General features: G+C 44.2%; 1 protein-coding gene across 3 annotated transcripts in view; it reads right to left on the bottom strand.

Annotated features, from left to right (window-relative positions):
* ANXA2 (annexin A2) overlaps positions 1-20,325 on the bottom strand; it is a 43,680-nt gene extending 23,355 nt beyond the window's left edge. Inside the window, exons 1-3 of one of the 3 annotated variants that reach the window (XM_030318050.1) lie at positions 20,230-20,325; positions 9,068-9,126; positions 6,062-6,161 (exon numbers count right to left, since the gene is read on the bottom strand). In XM_030318050.1, the coding sequence (XP_030173910.1) occupies positions 6,062-6,161; positions 9,068-9,115 (148 nt within the window). In that variant the 5' untranslated portion in view covers positions 9,116-9,126; positions 20,230-20,325. Of the gene's footprint in view, positions 1-6,061; positions 6,162-9,067; positions 9,127-11,108; positions 11,259-17,869; positions 17,955-20,229 lie in introns of those variants that run through there. The other 2 variants (XM_030318051.1, XM_032593629.1) reach the window with 2 other exon arrangements.
* Between the last annotated feature and the right edge of the window lie 543 nt (positions 20,326-20,868).

Here is a 20,868-nt window from a genome sequence, read left to right as displayed (position 1 = left end):
GCCACCTTTCACAGCCAGTCTGCCTCCTGGCATCTTCGAGAGACTATATTCCTAATTGCTGTCTCAGCTGGACGAATATCCCTCCAGGTGTGCAGGTGAACCAAAAATACACGTCCCGGCCTGCTTTCCACTGGCATGGAACGTTAGTACTTTGGGCCATGCTGGAAAACATGGTTCCTTTTCAAAAATATAAGAGAAAAATAAGTGCAAAAACTTGCTGCAGTTATGCTTCTCTATACTTGTGCTTAGGAGAAGGGGGAAAAATCACCCGCTTTTGCATCCCTTCCGGAGAACACAAATACTGCTAAAATCAAAACTGGCAATAATAACAGGGCAACTCATTTCCCTCCCCTTCTAGAGAGAGAGAGAGACCGAAGCTGTAGCCGTCTCTTGGCACTTACACTAACTCTGGGGTTGTGCTGCTTCTAATTACAATCTATTTTATGGAGTCTGGATTCGTCCTTTTCTAATTTAGCTGACTTTCCTTTCTAGTTATTTGGACCCATATGGTAAACCATTCACAGCTGTGTTGTATACTCTATAGTATATATTTAACCCAGGGCCAATCTAGACCAAGAGACTCCTACAGATTTAAGTCTCAGAAACCTCTTGTTAATTAACCAATATTACTACTTTTGCACAGCCTTATTCAGTTTCTAACTAGACGTAAATTAAGGTAAGTAATTGCATAGTCTACCTCAAGCCAGAGTATACACAAAACAATCATGCATTTGGTTTAGGTGACATACTCAAGAGATACTAAGATCCCTTCAAACTAAAAACAAGGCAGACTCACGAGCGTGAGCTAAATTCATTTTGTGAAAACAGATCAAAGCTCACTAGGGAACTGTTATCCTTCCTGGATACTGTCCAGATTCTGGAATTGTCCTCTGCTGCCTCATCTCGCTCCCTGCTCTGCACTCACCTGTGTGTGGTCTGGGATCTGTGCACATTTGACTACACTTTAAATATAGGTTAAATATTTACCTTCTCACACAGTCTCAGGGGTCATGTTAAATCAGATTAAATAAGTTTAATGAAATAAAGTCCTTGCCTTCAAGGAACTCACATTCTGGTCGGAGAGACAAATCCATACATAAATAGCTACAACACAGTATGACAAGAGCTGTAAATGACTTACATGAAGTATCTAAGACAAAGACCAAGGAATAATTGATTCTGCCTCCTCCTCAGAGAAAACTTGGAGAAGAAGCTGTGTACGGGCTCATGCTGAGAGGTGAGTGGGAGCTGCTTAGGGATAGAAGTGGGCTAACACTCCCACTAGATGGGGACTGCACACTCCCATCAGAGTAAAGGCTCTGAACAGCCTGGAGAAGCAGCTAGAAAGAGAATCTGCAATGGATGAGGCAAGGTGACCCATTAAGAGGACAGATGCCGTAACAGGCCAGGTGAGAGAGGATATGACTGAGGGGAAGGAAGGCTAATAACTGCTTCTGGTCCTCACGACTAGTCCAGACAGTAGTAGCAGCCCACCGTTCTCACCCAGTCCTGCCCCTCCCTCAAATTCCTCCAACTTCAGGCCTGTTCCCATTTACCATCTTTTTTTTTTTTAATGTTTATTTTTGAGAGAGAGAGAGAGAGAGCACAAGAAGGAAAGGGACAGAGAGAGGGAAACAGGATCTGAAGCCAGCTCCACACTGCCAGCAGAGAGAGTGATGCAGGGCTTGAATCCATGAACCGCGAGATCACGACCTGAGCTAAAGTGGGAAGCTTAACCAACTGAGCCACCCAGGCACCTCTGCCATCCTTTGTTCAACAGCAGCTGCAGAAGCCTCCCCCACAGGTGACTTGCTCCCAGCTCTCCTTCCTGAGAGTACCTGCACTAAAGGGAAGTCTGTGGTCAGTCAGAGGGAGCAGAACACGCCCAGTGAGCTTGGTACGTGGCACACACTTGCACATGTGTGCACATACACTGAGGTGACCTGATCTAGGAGGGGAGGCCCAGAGAGTCATCTTGTCATGGTCCTTTGCCCTTTGTTTAGGTCAGCATTTGAGGTTTACCCTTTGTTTCCATTGATGTCAAGGAAACAGCAATTATGGAACATGGTGTCCTCCCGATAAAGGGTTTGAGGTGGGAGTGAGGTTAAGGTGTGGCACGAGCTTCTTAATTACACTTAAGGTAGAAGGTATTTTAAATGGGAAGCGCAACTATTAATTAGCTCACTTTTTAAAAGTAGTGTTGGGGGGCGCCTGGGTGGCGCAGTCGGTTAAGCGTCCGACTTCAGCCAGGTCACGATCTCGCGGTCCGTGAGTTCGAGCCCCGCGTCAGGCTCTGGGCTGATGGCTCAGAGCCTGGAGCCTGTTTCCGATTCTGTGTCTCCCTCTCTCTCTGCCCCTCCCCCGTTCATGCTCTGTCTCTCTCTGTCCCAAAAATAAATAAACGTTGAAAAAAAAAAAAATTTTAAAAGTAGTGTTGGTTATCTACAAATATCAAGAGGAAGGAGAAAGGAACAAAGGGATGTTACTTTCCCAACTACTGACTTCGTTTGTTTGTAATTAAATGTATTGCCTTCCATTTATGAAGATGATGTGTGCCACCATAGCAAATTTGGAGAATACGCAATGTGCTGAAAGTGCAATAGAGGAAAAGAATCAATTATACAACTGACACCTTTAAGGTGAATGTATGTTAAAATGGGCATTCCAGGGGCTCCTGGGTGGCTCAGTTGGCTGAGCGTTTGACTTTGGCTCAGATCATGATCTCACGGTTGGTGAGTTTGAGCCCCGCGTCAGGCTCTGTGCTGACAGCTCGGAGCCTGGAGCCGCTTCGGATTCTGTGTCTCCCTCTTTCTTTGCCCCTCCCCTGCTCACGGGCGCACGTTCTCTCAAAAATAAGTAAACATTAAAAAAAAATTAAAATGAGCATTCTAAAATGTTGGTGATGGTTGCAAAACTCGGTGAATACACTAAGAAACTGAATTGCACATTTAATATAGGTGAATTGTATGTATGTGAACTGTATCTCTGTAAAAATTGCTCATAAATCTCATTTTTCACATTTCTGTGACATTCTACAGATATTCTATGTAACACAGAAGGAGTTACCACAACTTACTAAGTCATTCTCCAACTAGAAGAGACCCGGGCTTTTCACCACCATAACTAATGCTGATATTAACATCTTTGGTACACTGAGCTCTACATGAATATCACTTTCTTTCTTCTCAATAGTTTCCTGGATTTAAGGTTCCCAAACATACTGACAATCCACAAATTATTTTAAGGGGCCAAGAGAACTAACACAAGAAAATTCAGTTACTCGGTAAAATTACTAGGTACCAAAAGTAAATAATTAAGTGGTCCTAAGTGGAATCACTAGGCATTAAGTCCGGAAGAGAAGAAGACAGGGGATCTGAACCTGGACCACAAATATGACAGGTATCCGATATCGATAGAATCCCAACTACAAAATGTTCTTCACGTCTGAAAATAACTTATGGCAAAGAAAAAAAGTCCAATCCTTGCAGGTGGGTGGCACGAGATCAGGGTGTTTAAGAACACAGGCCTGGGGCTGAACAAAGCTGTTCAAACCCCAGTCTGAACCAAGGCCAAGAGACCTGAAACATGTTAACCCTAAATTGTGTCACCCATAAATCTGAGAGGATACAACACTATGTCAGGATCAATTTGAAGTTCACCTAAGAAGAACATTCCCTAAAGTGCTTGGTGCAATGCCTTCCATAATCAGCGCTCAATAAATAGTGGCAACCATATTAGTGATGTCAGCTGCTTTTGACCAAACTGGAATGCAGGAATCCAATTCTTAGCCCTCCAGACGTTTCTGTTTAGAAACTACAGTATTTTCCTACTAACTCAGAAAGGGCCTGAAGGTATTTTTATTACCATGGGAGTTTCAGCTGTTACCAGAGTTCATTTGCACAATCTTTACATTCCAGTGTGCTTAGAAGCTTTCTCATGCAGGGATGAAAGCAGCCTTTGTCTCAAGCTTGTAAAAGGCACCATCTTTGTCAGATGAGTTAACTGTTAGGTGAGTGGAGTGTGTTTCTACAGTGGCCTGTCAAGAACACCCAGGAATGTAGGCACACCCAAATAGGGAGATAAGGTGAGTGTTAGGACAGTGGATCCTGTGTGTTAAGGTAACATGTTTTGCACATTTTGAGCACTGTCTCTATGGCAGGCCCCACTCATACCTCACAACAACTGGAGGAGAAGAAAAAAAACCCAAAACTGTGTGAAGTGTAACTCTGATTAGCTCTACTTTATAGGAGGAAACTGAAGCTTAAGGAAGTCAAGTGTTTTTCCGGAGTCAGAGAGCTAGTAAATTAGTGGCAGAGCCAAGGTGGTAAGTGAGCCACAATGGCACATGCACTCACCCACTACACACTTCAGCTCCAGCAAAGAGAAAGGTCTGTGGTGAGATTAGCCCTGCAAGTTTTTTTTAACTGTTTATTTATTCATTTTGAGAGAGACCACTGGAGTGCATGCATGCCCACGCACATGCGCAGGGGAGGGGCAGAGAGAGAGAATCCCAAGCAGGCTCCGTGCTCAGTGGGGAGCCAGACGAGGGGCTCCATCTCACAAACCATGGGATCATGACCTCAGCTGAAATCAAGAGTCATACACTTAACCGACTGAGTCCCCCGGGAGCCCCAAGGCCTGAAAATTTTAGTCTCATTTTCTGATTAGTGACTTCCTGACTTCCCAACCCAGCCTTTGACAAGTATGGTCATTTAAAAGCATCAAGAAAAGAAGACTCATATTAAAGGTCTAATTTGGATGCTTCTTTACTCTGCCTCCAGTTGTCCAGGCAGCCATTCTGGGAGGTTCCCAGTGTCCTCACACAACGTAAGGCTGCTTCAGGCAGATGGTGCAAATCCTTGTGTCCTGTTAGAGCCACAGGATGTAAAAGATTTTTCTCCTCTCCATCCTGTCTCTAGAAACAAAGTCACCAGTTTCTCAGAGGTTTTAGGAAAGATGACCATGTAATTTATCCCACAAAACAATTCTGAGAGTGACAAGGGGCACAATCAGTAAATAACGTAGACATAAATAAGCCAGGTCATATGATCATCCTCGTTTTAGGTTCCTAGGTAATCCTGTTTGAAGTTCCCAGTCTGTCAGTGACCTGAATGCAACTTGTACAAGAGTGTCCCTAAGTTAAAACACTCTACTGTGAAGAGAAAACCACTCATCAGCACAGGTAGGAACCAGCAACTGCTCTGGTTGCTGGGTCACATCCACATTTCAGTCTAGCCCCTCAGGGAAAGGAAGTGCTTTGTCCAAAAGGGGGAAGAATGCAGTGAATCACAAGCATCACCACACTAATCACAATGTTCCAGGGATTTGGGGGGTGGGGGGACCCCAAAGACACGTGCTTCATTAACATAAGCCAGAGTTGAAGAGAAAACAGCACGATGACCTGAACAAGTTCTTGCTCAGCTCCGCCCAATTAAATGCTTTATCTGATGTATTTCTAAGGGAAGCTCATATGCCCCCAGCCCTCTCTTACTCATCCTAGAACTTGAGGAAACACTCATTCTGACAGCTTTTCTAATTCAAGCTCCAGGCAGAAGAAGGGGCGTAACTAATAGGGTTAAAAAAAAGGTCTGAATTTTTTGTTCATTAGATCAATCTAAAAGCAAAGCAGTAAAAATTTCCCAGCATTTTTCCAACAAATGTAACAAAATTCAAGGGGATCCAGGACAAAAAAGGCTCTTTCGGATCACCATGACCAACCTCTTCCTTATAAAGGAGGCGCTGAGGCCTCCAAGTGAAGAGTTGAGCCCAAAACACACATGCAGGGGATCAGGCCTCATGGCTCTCAGCTTAGACCTATGCCCATGTTACTGGGCTACTTGCTTAAAATACTTTCTCATGTTTTAAGTCTTCTCTTCAAAGTGGGGAAGGAAGAGGGAGGGAGGGAAGGAGGGGTGGGGTGGAGTGGGGAAGGCATAGATCCACTCCATCAAGGCTCGATGACAATTTCAAATGGGCAGTATATGGAGATTTGAGGGAGAATGAAGAGACAACAAAAATGCCTCAATCAGAGCCTGACAAGAGGAAGACAAAAGTCACCTACCTTTGGTCTTGATGGCCGTTTCAATGTTCAGAGCATCACGCTCAGCATCAAAATTGGTGTATGCTTTGACCGACCCGTATGCGCTTGGGGGAGTGGAGTGCTGAGGTTGAAAGACAAACACACTCAAGTCATAAACATTTCAAACCCTCCAGCTGAAACAGCCCTAAAATGGACTTTTTTCCATTGTTTCTTTAAACAATTCAAATCATTCGTAAACTAGGTAACTAGGGAAGTATCAATGTGCCCATCACACAGAGGATAAGAAACTTCATCATTTCTAATGAGAATTTGTCTTGAAAGGCTCAGCTACTTTAGAATACACCGTGTGTATTTCCACTTACCCTATTTCTGGTGCACACTCAAAAGCAGACAACCCAAAATTGGGCCTCCTGGCTCTCAGCTTAGGCCTATTCCCATGTTACTGGGCGTTTATCTGGTAAGGCTTTGGAAAGCATGAATCTAGGCCGGCAACAATGTGAAACAAGCTGAAAATGTGGTAATGCCTGAATGACAAGTGTGTTTAGCCAAGTTTTTGCTACAGGCATATGAATTTCCACTTGGCCTGTATCACTGGGCTCACAATTCTTTAAAATATAAATGTAAAATGCTGACCTGCTTATTTTAAACTATCAGATAAGCGAGGGAAGCCATGGCACTAAGGTGGTCAGGCCTCACGGCCCACAACCTCTTTCTGCTCACCAAGTTCCTGCTCCTCTCTCTCTCCATTCCCTCTCCTCTGCTATCTTTAACACTATGCCTTGAACCCTATGTCTACCACTCTTCTTATTTTCTTATCGCCTTTTAAACAATACCCTCTCCCTTTTCCAATGATCTGATGGCCCCACTCCCACCCACCCCACCCCACCACCCCAGACTGAGGGAAGGACAGTAGAGTGCATCTACATCACTTCCTTCCAAAGCGTTAACTTCTCTCCTTCCTTGAGAGCTCTTGGAGCTTTCCTCCCTGCTACCTGGTCCCAAAGCAAAGGACAAGCAAAATAAGACGGACACTGGTTTATGCTGTCAGTGGAACCATCCACCTTCAACATCAAGACTAGTCCATCCCCACCACCTACCCCAAGTACATAATAGCCATCATGATGTGATGACTTTGCCTTGCTTCGGTTTCTGGGAAGAGTCCCAGACCGAGGTGCCCTGACTTACCTTTCCACCCACGGGCAACACATTATGAGGCATCCCAGCACCCATTTCACTTGGTTTTATTAGCAGTGAGGTTATACAGGTAAGTAACTATGATGCCATCCTCTCAAATATCTCCCAAGGCAAACCAGAAATCTAAGTTCAAGACTGGACAGAGTATTTCAAAATGTACTTGTGGTCATCTTGGCCAAATAGTGAATCCATTTAATATTTAAAACTCTGAAACACAATGGATTCTTAAAGTATTCTCCATCTAATTTTCCTCAACACTCCCGTAAGATTATATCAATGGAAATGAAACATACATTCAGGAAAAGGTAAGGACAAAATGCTATTCTGAAGTAATATATTTATTATGGTGGCTACAAAATGTGTTTGGAAATCTAAGAAGAACATCTTAGATTATTAGATTATTATTATTATTAGATTATTAAAACATTATTAACAATAAACAATCAATTATTTACATCAATTATTTCCAAAGGCAAGCAGTCTGGTCATTGAGCCATATCATATAAGGCTTTATTTCTCAGGTCCTATGTTGTCTTATTCCAAAAACAACAGTGAGTAGGGAAAAGTTATAAATAATTTATAAATTTTCTGGAAACAAAACTAAATGGATAGTTGAACCTATTACCTGTAAAATCCACTTGTTTGAAAATCAAATTATTGAGGAAAAGTGATTTTTTTTCTTCCTTCAAAATATGGGGGAAATTGGCCCCTGGGTGGCTCAGTCAGTTGAGCAGCTGACTTCGGCTCAGGTCATGATCTCTCAGTTTGCGGGTTCGAGGCCTGCATCAGGCTCTGTGCTGACAGCTCAGAGCCTGGAGCCTGCTACGGATTCTGTGTCTCCCTCTCTCTCTGCCCCTCCCCTGCTTGCGCTCTGTCTCTCTCTAAAATAAAAAAACATTAAAATATGGGGGAAATGTAGGACATTTTCTATTGCAGGCCCATCTCTCCACACAGAGAAATGCATCAAACTAAAGGCTACATGAGAAGCCAACTTCTGAAATCTGATACTAAAAATAATCTAATGATCAGATCCATTAAGGAATAAATTATTTAGCTCTTGGACTTGTCTGGACCTCAACATGCAGCTTGTAAGTGTTGCCAACAACAGTGTGCACAAGTTCCAAGAGGAAAGGTTAAAAATATACACTATTGGGGCACATGGGTGCTCAGTCAGTTAAGCGTCCAACTCTTGGTTTTGGCTCAGGTCATGATCTCACGATTCGTGGGTTTGAGCCCCAGGCTGGGCTCTGTGCTGATGGCTCAGAGCATGGAGCCTGCTTTGGATTCTGTGTCTCAGTCTCTGCTGCTCTCCCCTCCCCTGCTCTCACTCTGTCTCTCTCTCTCTCAAAAATAAATAAACATTAAAAAATTAAAAAAAAAAATAACAAACGTCTAAGTCCTTGTCTAGAACAACTTCCTGTACACTGTAAGAAGTCCAAAACACACAAGGATCATTTTCAAGATGGCTGTAGCTTATGACAGTCATTAATAAAATGCCAGGGCATGACATTAAAAGACATGTATCATCATAACAATTACTACCATAACCATGCTAAGTATATAGCAAGGTAAAACTCCAGCCACTCCAATGTCACTAGTGTATGTTCAATTTTAATGTGATGCCCAAAAAGTTTCCAGTGCCATAACATTTCTATCAAATTGAACTACTAGAACAGCAAAAGTAACGGGGAAGGAAAGGGGAACAAAGACGGGGAATGACTGTCTATATTTTGTCCTCATTTTCCCTAGATGCACAAGGAAAGAGAGTAGCACAGTTATCCAGAGAGATGTCCAATTTGCAAAAATTACACAAAGTGAAAATGATATACTTACATCACCCTCCAAGCTGAGCTTGCAGAGAATTTCGTGAACAGTAGACATTTTGAAAGAAGCTGGGGAAAAAAAGTACAACAAGAAAATATTTATGAAGAGGCTTTCCTTTCCCCTGAAGCGCAGTGATTCATTATACTAATCTCTATTTCTTGGACCATTTCATCTGAGGATATTAGAGTAATTTTTGCAAATAGATTCAATTCCTATCTTATGATTGGGCAAATTAAAGCTGGGAGATGGTATGCCTTAGATTTGGGATGGACTACAGAAGCACCCAGTCTTTCTCCTGTTCTGTGTAAACAGAACCTGGGGAGACTGATTTGTGAATATAAAAACATAATGCTCCCCAAGGCTAATGCAACCTGTTCAAACAGGATAAAACGGAGTCTTCCACTTTTCATAAAAAGTGGTAAGCTTGTCAAACCAGCCACTGCTTCTATATTTCTCACCAGTAATTTAACCTATTGAAAAGGACCTGAAAACCATGAGTGTGGCCTGAAATCAATAGCATTTGCACACTGGCCCATTCTGTCCATACTTTTTACTATCCATAATTATTTTCTAACTCACTGATGTTTAGAAGATATTAAACTGTTTATGAAAAAGACAATGGACAGATTTTCTAACATTAACTCATTCCATAAAAGACTGATCCTTGTATATAAGATTCAAAATGGCTGAAATGAAGTCATCTTCCAGTTAATACACTTAATCGGGCTGTGACACTATAGCCTGATGAATTGGCTTTCCAGCTTTGCAATCACACAGTTCTCGGAATTGATACACCAACCTCTGCCAATGAAAAGTGCCCAAGTAGCAGGAAATTTATCTCAACTGAGACAAGAGAGGTCATTTAGCACCATCATCCCAAAATAAAGCAAACAGAGCAGAGCTGTATCCTGAAACAGTGGGATCAACAATTGAATTACAGCAACGTTCACTTTGATCTCTCTGTGCTTAATATTCTTTGATCAAGGAAATTATGCCTATGCAAATCCTGCTTTCCATTCTCTTCCAACAGTTAGCATGGTCTAAGTATCTTCATAAAACTGGCTTGGAGGCAGTGTTTGGCACACACATTTGTTAACTCTTCTCAACACTTTGGACGAAAAGCAGGTGCCAGGCTCTGTGTTGGGTGGAGGTGTAAGAAATGTAAGAAAAGAGGATTCACCTTTATTTGTGCTTATAGATATATTTTTGCAAGATTTTCATCCTGAGCTCTCTCCTAGACCACCCCTCTGTCTTCAAGAAAACCACCGCTATTCCAAGTACCCCCACTCCCTCAGCCCTCAGACACCCCCACCCGCAAATATGTCCCACCACTGGGATAGAATCCTGACTGTAAAAAGTCTTGCTCTATAAATAAACTGTGGTACCCAAACAATGGAATATTATTCAGAACTGAAAAGAAATGACCTATGAAGCCATGAACACACATGGAGGAATCTTAAATGCATATTACTACGTGAAAGAAGCCAGTCTGAAGGGCTACCTACTACACACATGGTATGATTCCAACTAAAATGACAGTCTGGATAAGGCAAGACAAAGGAGACAGTAAAAGGATCAGTGGTTGCCAGGAATTAGAAAAGAGGGAGGGATGAACAGAGGATTTTTAGGGCCACGAAACTACTGTGTATGATACTGTAATGGTAGCCACTATACATTTGTCAAAACCCATAGAATGTATAGTACCGAGAGTGAACTCTAATGTGAACTATGGACTTTGAATGACAGTGATATGTCAAGGTAGGTTCATCAGTTGTAACAAATATGCCATGCTGGTATGGGTGGTCATGCATCTCTAACTGAACTGTCCAAAACAGTGGCTACCAGCCACACCCGGCTATCAAGCATTTGAAAACTGTCAAGTCCAAGGTGAGATGTGCTCTAAGTGTAAACTACACCCTGGATTTTGAAGACTTACTATGAGAAAAAGAATATAAAATATCTTTGTTTTTTTATATTAATTATATATCGTATTTATGATACGTTAGGTACATTGGGTTCAACCAAATACATGATCTAAATTTAATTTCACCTGTTTCTTTTCCTTTTTTTTTAAACATGGCTACTAGAAAGTTTACAGTTGCATGTGCAGCTCACATTCTCTTTCTGTTGGGCAGCACTGGTCTAAAGGATCCCATGGTGCCATGGTCCAATCCTAGTCCAAAAACGTCTGCAGTAGCCAGGTTACTGGAAAACCAAGTTTGAGATTTCTTGTCAAGACAAACAAGTTTGAGTCTGCCTTGATAGAGCAGGAAATCTCCTACTTCTACTTGTGGCAAGAAACATTCCAGAGGGTATCACCAGTATCCATCAGCCTGAGAATCACCTAAGCAGAATTCCCTAGGACACTAACCACCCAATCCTGACCTTGACTACCACCCGTGAGGCTTAGTCAGAACTGCAATAGGTCTGCAGTAAGGGATGAACTGTTGTCACTCACCTGGAAGAATTCTAGTCCCAACCGTAAACAGCTAAGAAATAAAAACACCAAAACAAAAGCAAAACCCTGAACAGAGGACCGCTAAGTCAGACTTGCAGACAGAATTGTTTCTCCTCACAGAGAAGTGTGGATTAAAGTCCACTTCTTTCTTAAATCAGTTACCTCACATTGGTTCTGATGTTTAGGGAATCCCAACCACAGAGGCACAGTAAGTTTTTATTGCATAGTTCTTCCTCTAGGTTGCCTTTCCGGCCATGAGCACTGGCTTTGCAAACAGCTGCCTAAGCTTGTCCCACGTGGGACCCTCGTTACCGTATAAGTCAAAGGCAATCTGATATACATTCTCCATTCCTGTTAATTCTTCTCCCACAGCCACAACACATTGAGGAGAGCCAGAAAATAGGGCTTTTTTTAAGCGCCACAAATCTTCATCTCCATTTTATCGTCCACAGTTGTGCTGTTCTTTCATCAAATCAATCCTACATGCTACTATCAATTAAATTCTTGGGGCGCATGAGTGGCTCAGTCAGTTAAGGGTGCAACTCTGGCACAAGTCATGATCTCACGGTTCCTGAGTTTGAGTCTGGTTTGTGAGTTCGAGCCCATCGGGCTAGCTGCTGTCATCACAGAGCCCACTCCAGATCCTCTGTCCCCCTCTCTCTGCCTCTCCCCGCCTCTGAAAAATAAACATTTTTAAAAAAATAAAATTCTTCTATTTCATCCTATTGAAATAGTTAAAAACCCATCCTTCAATGGTATTCTCTTATTCCAGCTTGGGGCAGCCCTCAAAGACTGGCACAGAAACCCCATTTCAGCGCCCTCTATGTACTCCCCAGGAAAAGCGGACTTGAGCCCAATAGTTACTTGCTTCTCCCCAAACACTGTACTCCTTTCATCCACAGCACCCTGATGCCTGCTTCCTCCCCCATATCCTTACCTTTATCTCTTTTTCTAGTTATGGAGACAATACCCATTCCTGAAGTTACCACTACTCTGGCATCTGCTAATGGGGTGGCTGTAGCTGCCATCCCACATGCTCTCTCCCACCTTTCAATGCCAAAAGCACTTTCTGATGCCACCAGACTTATTTGCTGAGCAAAACGTACTGAGTTCCTGCATGTACCAAGTACTCAAATGGCAAATGCCTAAGTACCATTCAGAGTGGCAGGGAGTATGTTTTACCTCATCTTCCTCATCGAGTCTTGATCCCCCGCAAATTTAAGAGTGCCTTGCACACTCTAGATGCTAAATAAACTTTTAGAAATGAGTTGGTATTTGGCATAATTAGCATTTATATTTGTATTATTTATAGCCATTCTGCAGAAAAAGCAAAATGATCACAATAACCACAAAACAATATCCATGACATTTGCTATAACTCAATGCAAGTTCTTTTCTATCCAATAAATATTTCCTATTTTGTGCAAGCTTAATAACAAATACATTTTCACCTTACAAACAAAATATGGCCCTTGTTTCTTCATCCGATCCCCTGGCAATGCAAAGCCATTTTGTGAACGACTGACTAGTCACTGGAAGAAACAGTCGGCTCTGCCACTTATAATGCTTGTTAAAACATCAATTAGCATAGTACGTTTGATTGATGAGAATGTACCAGTGCAGCGCTACTCTTGAAAGCAGAGAAAGTCTTGGTAGTGCTACTGTAGGTTACAAACACGGGTAACATGCAAATAATCAATAAACCCCTAGCAAGCACACACTTGGGCTGCACTCACTGAGGGCTATGACAGACACACACAAAACTGTGAAATGCAGACTCCACCCCCGCAGGGCTTTCCAGCTCTCTTCCCTTCCTGCCCCAGTGAGTCACCTGAGACATAAGCCCAAGTTACTCAGCTAATGAGAATGGAGGCAGGGCCAGAATCTGGGTCCTCTGACTCTTGGGCCTTCACCTTTGCAACTTCACAACAGTTCTTCATTCCAAAGACTAAGGCTCAGGCAGAGAGAAAGATAAAAGTAATAAGGGTGGGATCAGGTAAGAGCTTTCTGGTCAGGTACTGACTAGATGGAGAACAGCATTCACTCGGGACGGTTCCAACCAGAGAAACATGGGGGAAAGGCTAGGGAGAAGAAATGGAAGACACGGTCTATCCCTGGGTGGTGGGAGAACCAAGAGGACAGGTTTAAAACATGTCTAATGTGGTATCTGTGGGAGGCCTAAAATATTGGATTCTGAATGGTGCAAAATTAAGATTGGCTGTGGAAATACTGGAGAGCCAGAAAGCCAAAGTGATTTGTTCACCAATGCTTGCAGTATCTGTTCACCACAACATTTGCTGTGGAGGCTGAATTTTTTTTGGGGGGGAGGGGGTGGTGCAGGGGGGATGCAGAAGGGGAGGGAGAGGAGAGAGACACACAGACAGACAGACTCTTAAGCCCTGACGTGGGGCTCAGTCTCACAACCGTGAGATCATGACCTGAGCCGAAATCAAGAGTCAGACTAAGCTTAACCAACTGAGCCACCCAGGTGCCCCTGGAGGCTGAATTTTCTTACTTAAGCTCTGCCTTAGTTTACCTAGTGCTTTCAGAATAAAATGAAGTCTACAAGCCATGAGACAATTCCACTCTCACCTATTCCACATCATGGTGTAAAAATTCTGAAGTGTTTTAAAAGCAGAACAACCACTCCTTGCCTGGCAGACTTCTTACAGAACATGAAAATGGCAGTCTGCATCACTCTTTCCAGCACTTTGACCTCACCCAGATCTCCAACTGGTTTCAACTTGTAAAACAGAAGGGAAAAAAAAAGTCAGCAAATACAATCTGTTGGTGAGTTAGGATCTGCACGCACCAGTACCTTCCATTCCCAGGGAAGGGCTGGCTGACGAGACAAGATCATTAAAATGGCTCTTTATCAGGTAAAGTTTTTTCGTTTAAGAAAATAACTGGAGAGGTACAGAGTGACTTACTGAAAGAGCCACACCTACTTCAAACAAGTCTGAAATAATTCACCACCGGGGTGAGAACACAGACTCACTGTGCCCCTCCCTGCCCCAGCCATAAAGGGAACAGTTTTTTCCTCTGGCCTTGAAAATATTAATGAATGAAGACAGTTAACTGCCTGACTGGAAAAGCTCTTCGAGTACAAAGCCAGACATTAATAAAATCTGTGCAGCTGTCAAAAAACATTTACATTTAACATAAGGACTGTCTTAAAGATACTTAAGGGGGCGCCTGGGTGGCTCAGTCGGTTAAGCCTCCAACTTCCTCCAACTTCGGCTCAGGTCGTGATCTCACAGTTCTTGAGTTGGAGCCCTACACTGGGTTCTCTGGCTGAGCCCACTTCAGATACTCTGTTCCCATCTCTCGCTGCCCCCCTTCTGCTGCTCATGTTCTCTCTCTCTCAAAACAAGTAAAAAAGATTATTAAAAAAAGATACTTAAGGATTTGTCCTTTTTTTAAAAAAAAAACCTACATTTTTAAAAATATTTTACTGTTTCACTTCAAACATGCAGTAATAAAAATGGTACAAGTGAAACAGGTTTAACTATGCCCATAAAAAGAAAATTAAAACAAAATTTGCAAAAAACAAACAAAGAAAGTTGAAACAGACAAAGCAAACCCAAGAGTCAACACTACAAACCAAAAACAAGTCCTACTAAAAGGAATTAGGAACCAGCTCCAGAAAACCCAAATACTAATTCACACAAACAAACAAACAAAACCATGTTGCAACAGGGCTGGTCTACACAACCAAATCTGAAATCTGAGTATAAACCAGCAGTTTCGTGGACACACCCACTTTACAGTTTTTACGTGGCATGTTGATGTGTTGCCACAAAACACAGCCCTAGCAACCACGATGAATCAATCAGGAACTGGATGATACAAATGAGGATTTTTAAAGCGAAAATGTGTGGGGTTGGGAGTGTGGAGGGTTGGGTTTCCCCACCAAAACCTTTCCTGTGCAGAGTTCCAGGTCCACAGGATCAGACTGGGATTTTAAACCAAAAGTGGGGAGGAGGAATGCATGAGTGGGGCTGGGCGTGGAATTCATATTGTACTCCGTCCACTCTTCACCCCACCCCCTCAAAGTATCTCTACTGAAGAGAACATTCCTGAAAACACATACTTTTCTCCTTGGTTTTATGGTCTTGATCAATGCCTGAGTCACGGGGCCAAGTCATTCCACAGAAATCCTGGAATTCTGCCCAGTGGCCTTGATCTAACTGAGCAGGGCGGACACAACAGCACTTGCTCTGGCTTGCTCCTTTGCTGCCAGACCTGTATCAGGATGTGTCTGTTTGCTACCTACAGACCTACGTGGCAGCCTCCTGTTCTCAGAGATTCTCTGTCAGTCCCCTGACATGGGTTTGGAGTGGGTGGAAAGAAACTGGCAGGAAGAATGAAGTCAGCTGGCATGAAACACTTTCAGGGTTGGGAAATCAAGGCCTGCACATCTACAGTTCAATTTCAATGTTTTATGACCCACTTATTATATTTCTAATGGGGTCCTGATGCCTACAGGAAAGAGTCTAAACTCAGCATTCAAGATCTTGACTCTGGACTCTACCTACCTTTCCATAAATATCTCCTACACAGCCCCACACGAATGCACGCATACAAATACCTATGTGTGTGTATACACATACACACACACACACGCACACACACCCCTAGCACTGCAGTCACATTGGACTGGTAATCCTTCTCCAAATACACTGAGCACAGTTCTACTACGTCTATGCCCAACTTCTTCAAGTTCCCTCCTCTGGGAACACCCAATCTTGATCAGCTGACATCCTCATGAGACTTCAGGATACAAAAAATCATGTACTCTTCTCCTGCACCTCTCCCTGCCCTGTGCTCCTGTCTCCTGTACATGAAGGTGGTCTTCCATTGTATCTGCTCATAGGGTTTGTCACATTCACTTCTGTTTCCTCACAGGTCTGAGCGCAGTGCCTAGCTAACAGTTGGCGTTCAATCGCACTTATGGATGGTTTATACACAGTGGGTCTTTCCAACTTATGTCTCCTATTTCAATGCAGTCTTGCTCAGTCTTCTTTCTCTCCTTCAGACTAAACATCCCAAATGCAGTTCCAGTTCCATATATTCTGAGCTGGATGCTTAAGCGGCCAGCTTCTGTGCAAATCTTCTCAAAGCCTGGAAGATCACTTCAGGGGCAGCCTCCTTCTCATCTTGACATACAGCCCCTTCCAACCCGCAGCACCCCACCTCTGTGCTGTTAGGGTCACTTGGGCTCTAGCTCTGTCCCCTAGACAATGTGGAAATGTAACCTGCATCTCCTACAGCATGGAATGTAAGGAAGGAGGTGGAAATGAGGACCTGCAAGTGGCCTCTGGACTCCCATTCCCTCTGGGTTAAGAGTGTGCACACTGGGTGTGGCCAGGAGACAAAGAGCAAGGACTCTAGATCACAGCCACTCCCTTGAGTCGAACTTCCCACACCAAAACTGGGATTAGAACTCAGACTACTTGGATGCGAATGCCTTCTCTCTCATAAGACTGAGAGCAGAGGACTTAAAGTTTCAGGGTGTACCCCAGAAGGGAGATTCAGAGGTAATCTCAGTGGAGTCACTCAAAACAAGCCTGGGCATCTCCTGACCCCTACTGATGACCTGCTTCCCAACAAAAGAGATGGAGACTGTCTCTGGAAACAGAAGGAAAAGTATACCAGTGAACGGGTGGAAAGAACTTTTTTAAAGAACTGGAATTTCCTGAGGTAGCCTCTAACTAGAACTGGGTGTGGCACCAGGGAAAATGAGGGAGGTGGAGTCCTATGTGCAAAAAAAGAAAAAAGAGGAGCATTCCATTTCTATTTAATTCTAACAATCAAATCCAGAAGGCAGGTTAAGTCACTATAACTTTAAAGGTCACTGCCACAGGCAAGCTAAATATGATGCTCAGGTTTGTGGAACAGCTGGATTAAAGGGCAAATGAGCTTCCACCAAGTTTGGAAACTAAATATTCATTTGAGAAAATGTAAAGTTCAAAATCCAACTACTATCTATATAATTCACTTATTTTGTCTGTTTTCTTTCACTTCCTGCCAGACTTGAAGTCTTAAGAGCAGAGTTTGTTTTGGTTTTATTTGTTTGGTTTTTGTCTGTTTTGTTCAGTCTTTTATACCCAGTACCTATACCTGTGAGTAGAACATAATAGATGCGTAATAAATGCTGTGGAATGAATGGATGTTCAAAGCAGCCCAGGAGACCCTGGGACTCCTTTTTGTGACCCGCCCACTCTCCATTAACAAAAAATGCCTCTGCGGGCCCACAGCCTGTAAGAGTGTTAGTGCAAGATTCCAGTTCCAACGGTGCAGAAAGAGCCTACAGCCCTCAAAATCAATAACAATTATAGAAGGCTACCTACCTTGCCAAGAAAACTACTTAAATCAGAAATTAGTCAGGAAACTAATGGCCGTGAGAGCCAGCATAATGTCAATCAATACAGTCCTTTAATAGCTGAAAGACACAAAATGTTAAATACTGAGATGCAATCCAAGACCAAGAACCTAATCAAAGCCAGTGAGCAAGCAGTATTTCCTGGGCATTTGCCACAGATAGGCTGTTTGGCTCTGTGGGAAATTACAAAATCCGGGAGGTCTCCAAATCACAAAAATGCACATTGATGGTCACACCCTTTTACTACAGATGTGATGGATACTTTTGGAGAAACCCCTGAAGCATCTAGATAAGAGATGGACTCAGAAGAAAGAGAAGTGCTAAACTGAAATGTGTTAATGTCACAGGCCAGAGGACTCCTCTCCAGAGGTTGCCTCTCTGAACCTGGCCTCATCGGAGATCTTCCCTCACAACGCCTGAATGCTGTAATTATGGGGCTCCTTAATTCCATGGCCTCTAACTTTATAAAGCATAGATGTGTTTAGGTTAACAAGCTTTTCTTGGTTTTCAAATAATACAACTCCTTTGCGTTGCTGAGGATTTCAGGATCACCAACCACTCTTAACTTCATAAATATTGGTTCAATTTGCTAGTCTCTAGCTGGGTGTAAGTACACTGATGTGGGAAGACAGGACTGGATAAGCCTAATGGCTTCTGCAATATGTCAGAGAAGGGGGGCACTAAGGACACAGGAGGTAGGTGGAAAAAAAAACAAATTGGGGGGTGAGAGGGGGCAAAGATCTAATTTGCCAATTAAAATAATTAATCAGGGCCAACCTTAAAATTAAGGAAAGTTCCAGAATGACATTTCAGTGATTTATTCTTCCTACCCACATACCCTCCTTTATCCTCCCACCTTTCCTCCTCACCATCACCCACCACCAAATTCAGCATGTACTATCAGTACAGAATTTAGATACAATCCATGTTAATTAGGAACCTAAGCACCTCTCTAACACTGTTTCAATGAGAAAGTGCATTCTGCCTTCTAAATCTCCAAGTTCCAGACCGGCACAGCAGAACCCACTTTTGGACAGAATCCATCAGTAGAGTCAGTCTAAGCTCAGGGGCCCAGACTCCTTGACTCTAGGATCTTATGGCTTTAGGTAAAGACCATTTGTACCCATGAGGCCACTGCTCTTTTAGATTCAGAATACCCACAGCATTAAAATGGCAAATCTTAACCGAAAAGTGACAATCTGCAATTGTGGGGCACTTCGTGTTTTCAGTATGCTCTACATATTTACTTTTGAATGTGTTTTTTTTTGTTGTTGTTGTTTTTGTTTTTTTTTTTTTTGTTTTTTTTTTTGAAATCTTCAATAGATAACCCTGTGTAGGTAAGAGCGAGCATCCTGAAGCCACTTTCATGGGTAAGGAAACTGATGTCCTCCTCCCTACCTTCTCAACAGCCAGATGATGGAATCCAGCCCTCCACTCCAGGGGCTGAGACCGGCCTCCCAGCTGCCTGGAGCAGCCCAGGGGGCCACGCCCTTTTCTGTATCCTGGTCCCTGACTCACTGCTGCATCACCGGGAGTAACAGTCAAGGACAACCCTCTTCCTTCCCTTCCCCCAAGCTTGGGGGACACTTCCTTCCTGACGCAAAAAATGGTCAACCAAGATACTCTCCAGATAACAATGAAATCAAAAGTTGCTCTCCTACAAGATAATCTAGGCAAAGGAGAATAAGCTGAGTTTTTTTTTCCTTCTTTGTTTCGTGTTATCGGGTAGCTACTACAAACTCCCACACCTCAACCCCCCCTCCCTCCTCCGCCAGCTGCTTTCCTCCTGCGGGTCGGTACAAGTTGCACAAAGGCGAGGTTTTGTTTTGTTTTTCAAGTAAAGTAACTTGAAACTGCTGGGGGTTACTTTTTAGATGGCCGTAAAGCTTTTGTTAAACGTGGAGGGAAATGCCCCCCAGACCGCCCCGCCTGGGAGCCGAGGCTACCCGAGCAGCCACACCCTGCCCACCGCCCGCGCCCGGCGCGTCTGGAATGTAGGGCCTCCCTCCGCTCCCCTCCCTGGCGCCCCTCTCCAAGTTTCCTGGGAGCACTGCGGGGGGGATACCCGGCCCCCTCCCTCTGCCCCGCACCCCCAACGCCGGGGCGCAACTGGTCCCCCTCACCCCTGCCCAGACCACCTTGCTACTGCGCCGCTCTCCACCTCGTGCGGACCGTCCCTCCAGCCCCCTCTCCTGGACGGCCTCCCGAGGCCGTTCCCGTGGCCCAAGCCTCTTTGCCAGGCCCTCTGCCTCCTTTTCCGCTCCTCCCCGCCCCGCTAGCGCGGCGGCCCCGGGGCCATAGCGGGCGGGCGGGGCGCGCCCCGCTTACCTGGGCCGGGCGCCGAGAGCAGCGAGCGTCCCCAGTTGTGCAGCAGAGCTGGCTGCCCTGGGTGGGGCTTTTATAGCCGCCACATCCTCGCGGTGCAGGCGAGGTCCGCCCCGCCCCGCCTCCCCCGGCCCGCTCCCACCCGGAGTCCGGGTGACTCACCCTCCCCGACCCGCCCGCCCACTGGGGCGGCCTCGCCCAGGAACGTTCCGGAGCAGCGCCACGCGGGAGCTGCCCCCGCGCCCACGGCCCTGCCCTCCATTAAAACACCAATGAGGCTTCCTTGAGGCCCACGTATCAGCTCGTTTCTTCTTCCCTCCTTTTACTTTTTTAGCGCCACGTCGAGTCCCCAGCCCTGGCTTAAGTTAATAAATTAGCAAGTCTTTAGTAGGCTCGGAGCTTGGTTAAGTCACTTTTTATTTTTCTTTTTTTCTTTTCTTTTTTTTTTTTTTTTTAGGCATCAATGCAATGGAAGGAAGAATTGTTCCAAGAAACATAAATCGGGACTCCCCTGAACAGGGGCCGTTGGCATCCAGCTCAAGCTCTCCGTTACCGTCTGCAAACATATTAGCTTAACCTCTGACCAGCAGTTCCCGGGAGGAGAGTGGGGCGGGCGATCCGCCGGGTTCTGCCCTGCAAAGA

Source organism: Lynx canadensis, chromosome B3 (genome assembly GCF_007474595.2).
Source record: "Lynx canadensis isolate LIC74 chromosome B3, mLynCan4.pri.v2, whole genome shotgun sequence".
NCBI lineage: Eukaryota > Metazoa > Chordata > Mammalia > Carnivora > Felidae > Lynx > Lynx canadensis.
The sequence above is the reverse complement of the archived record's forward strand: the minus strand, read 5'-3'. Positions and strand labels throughout refer to the sequence as shown.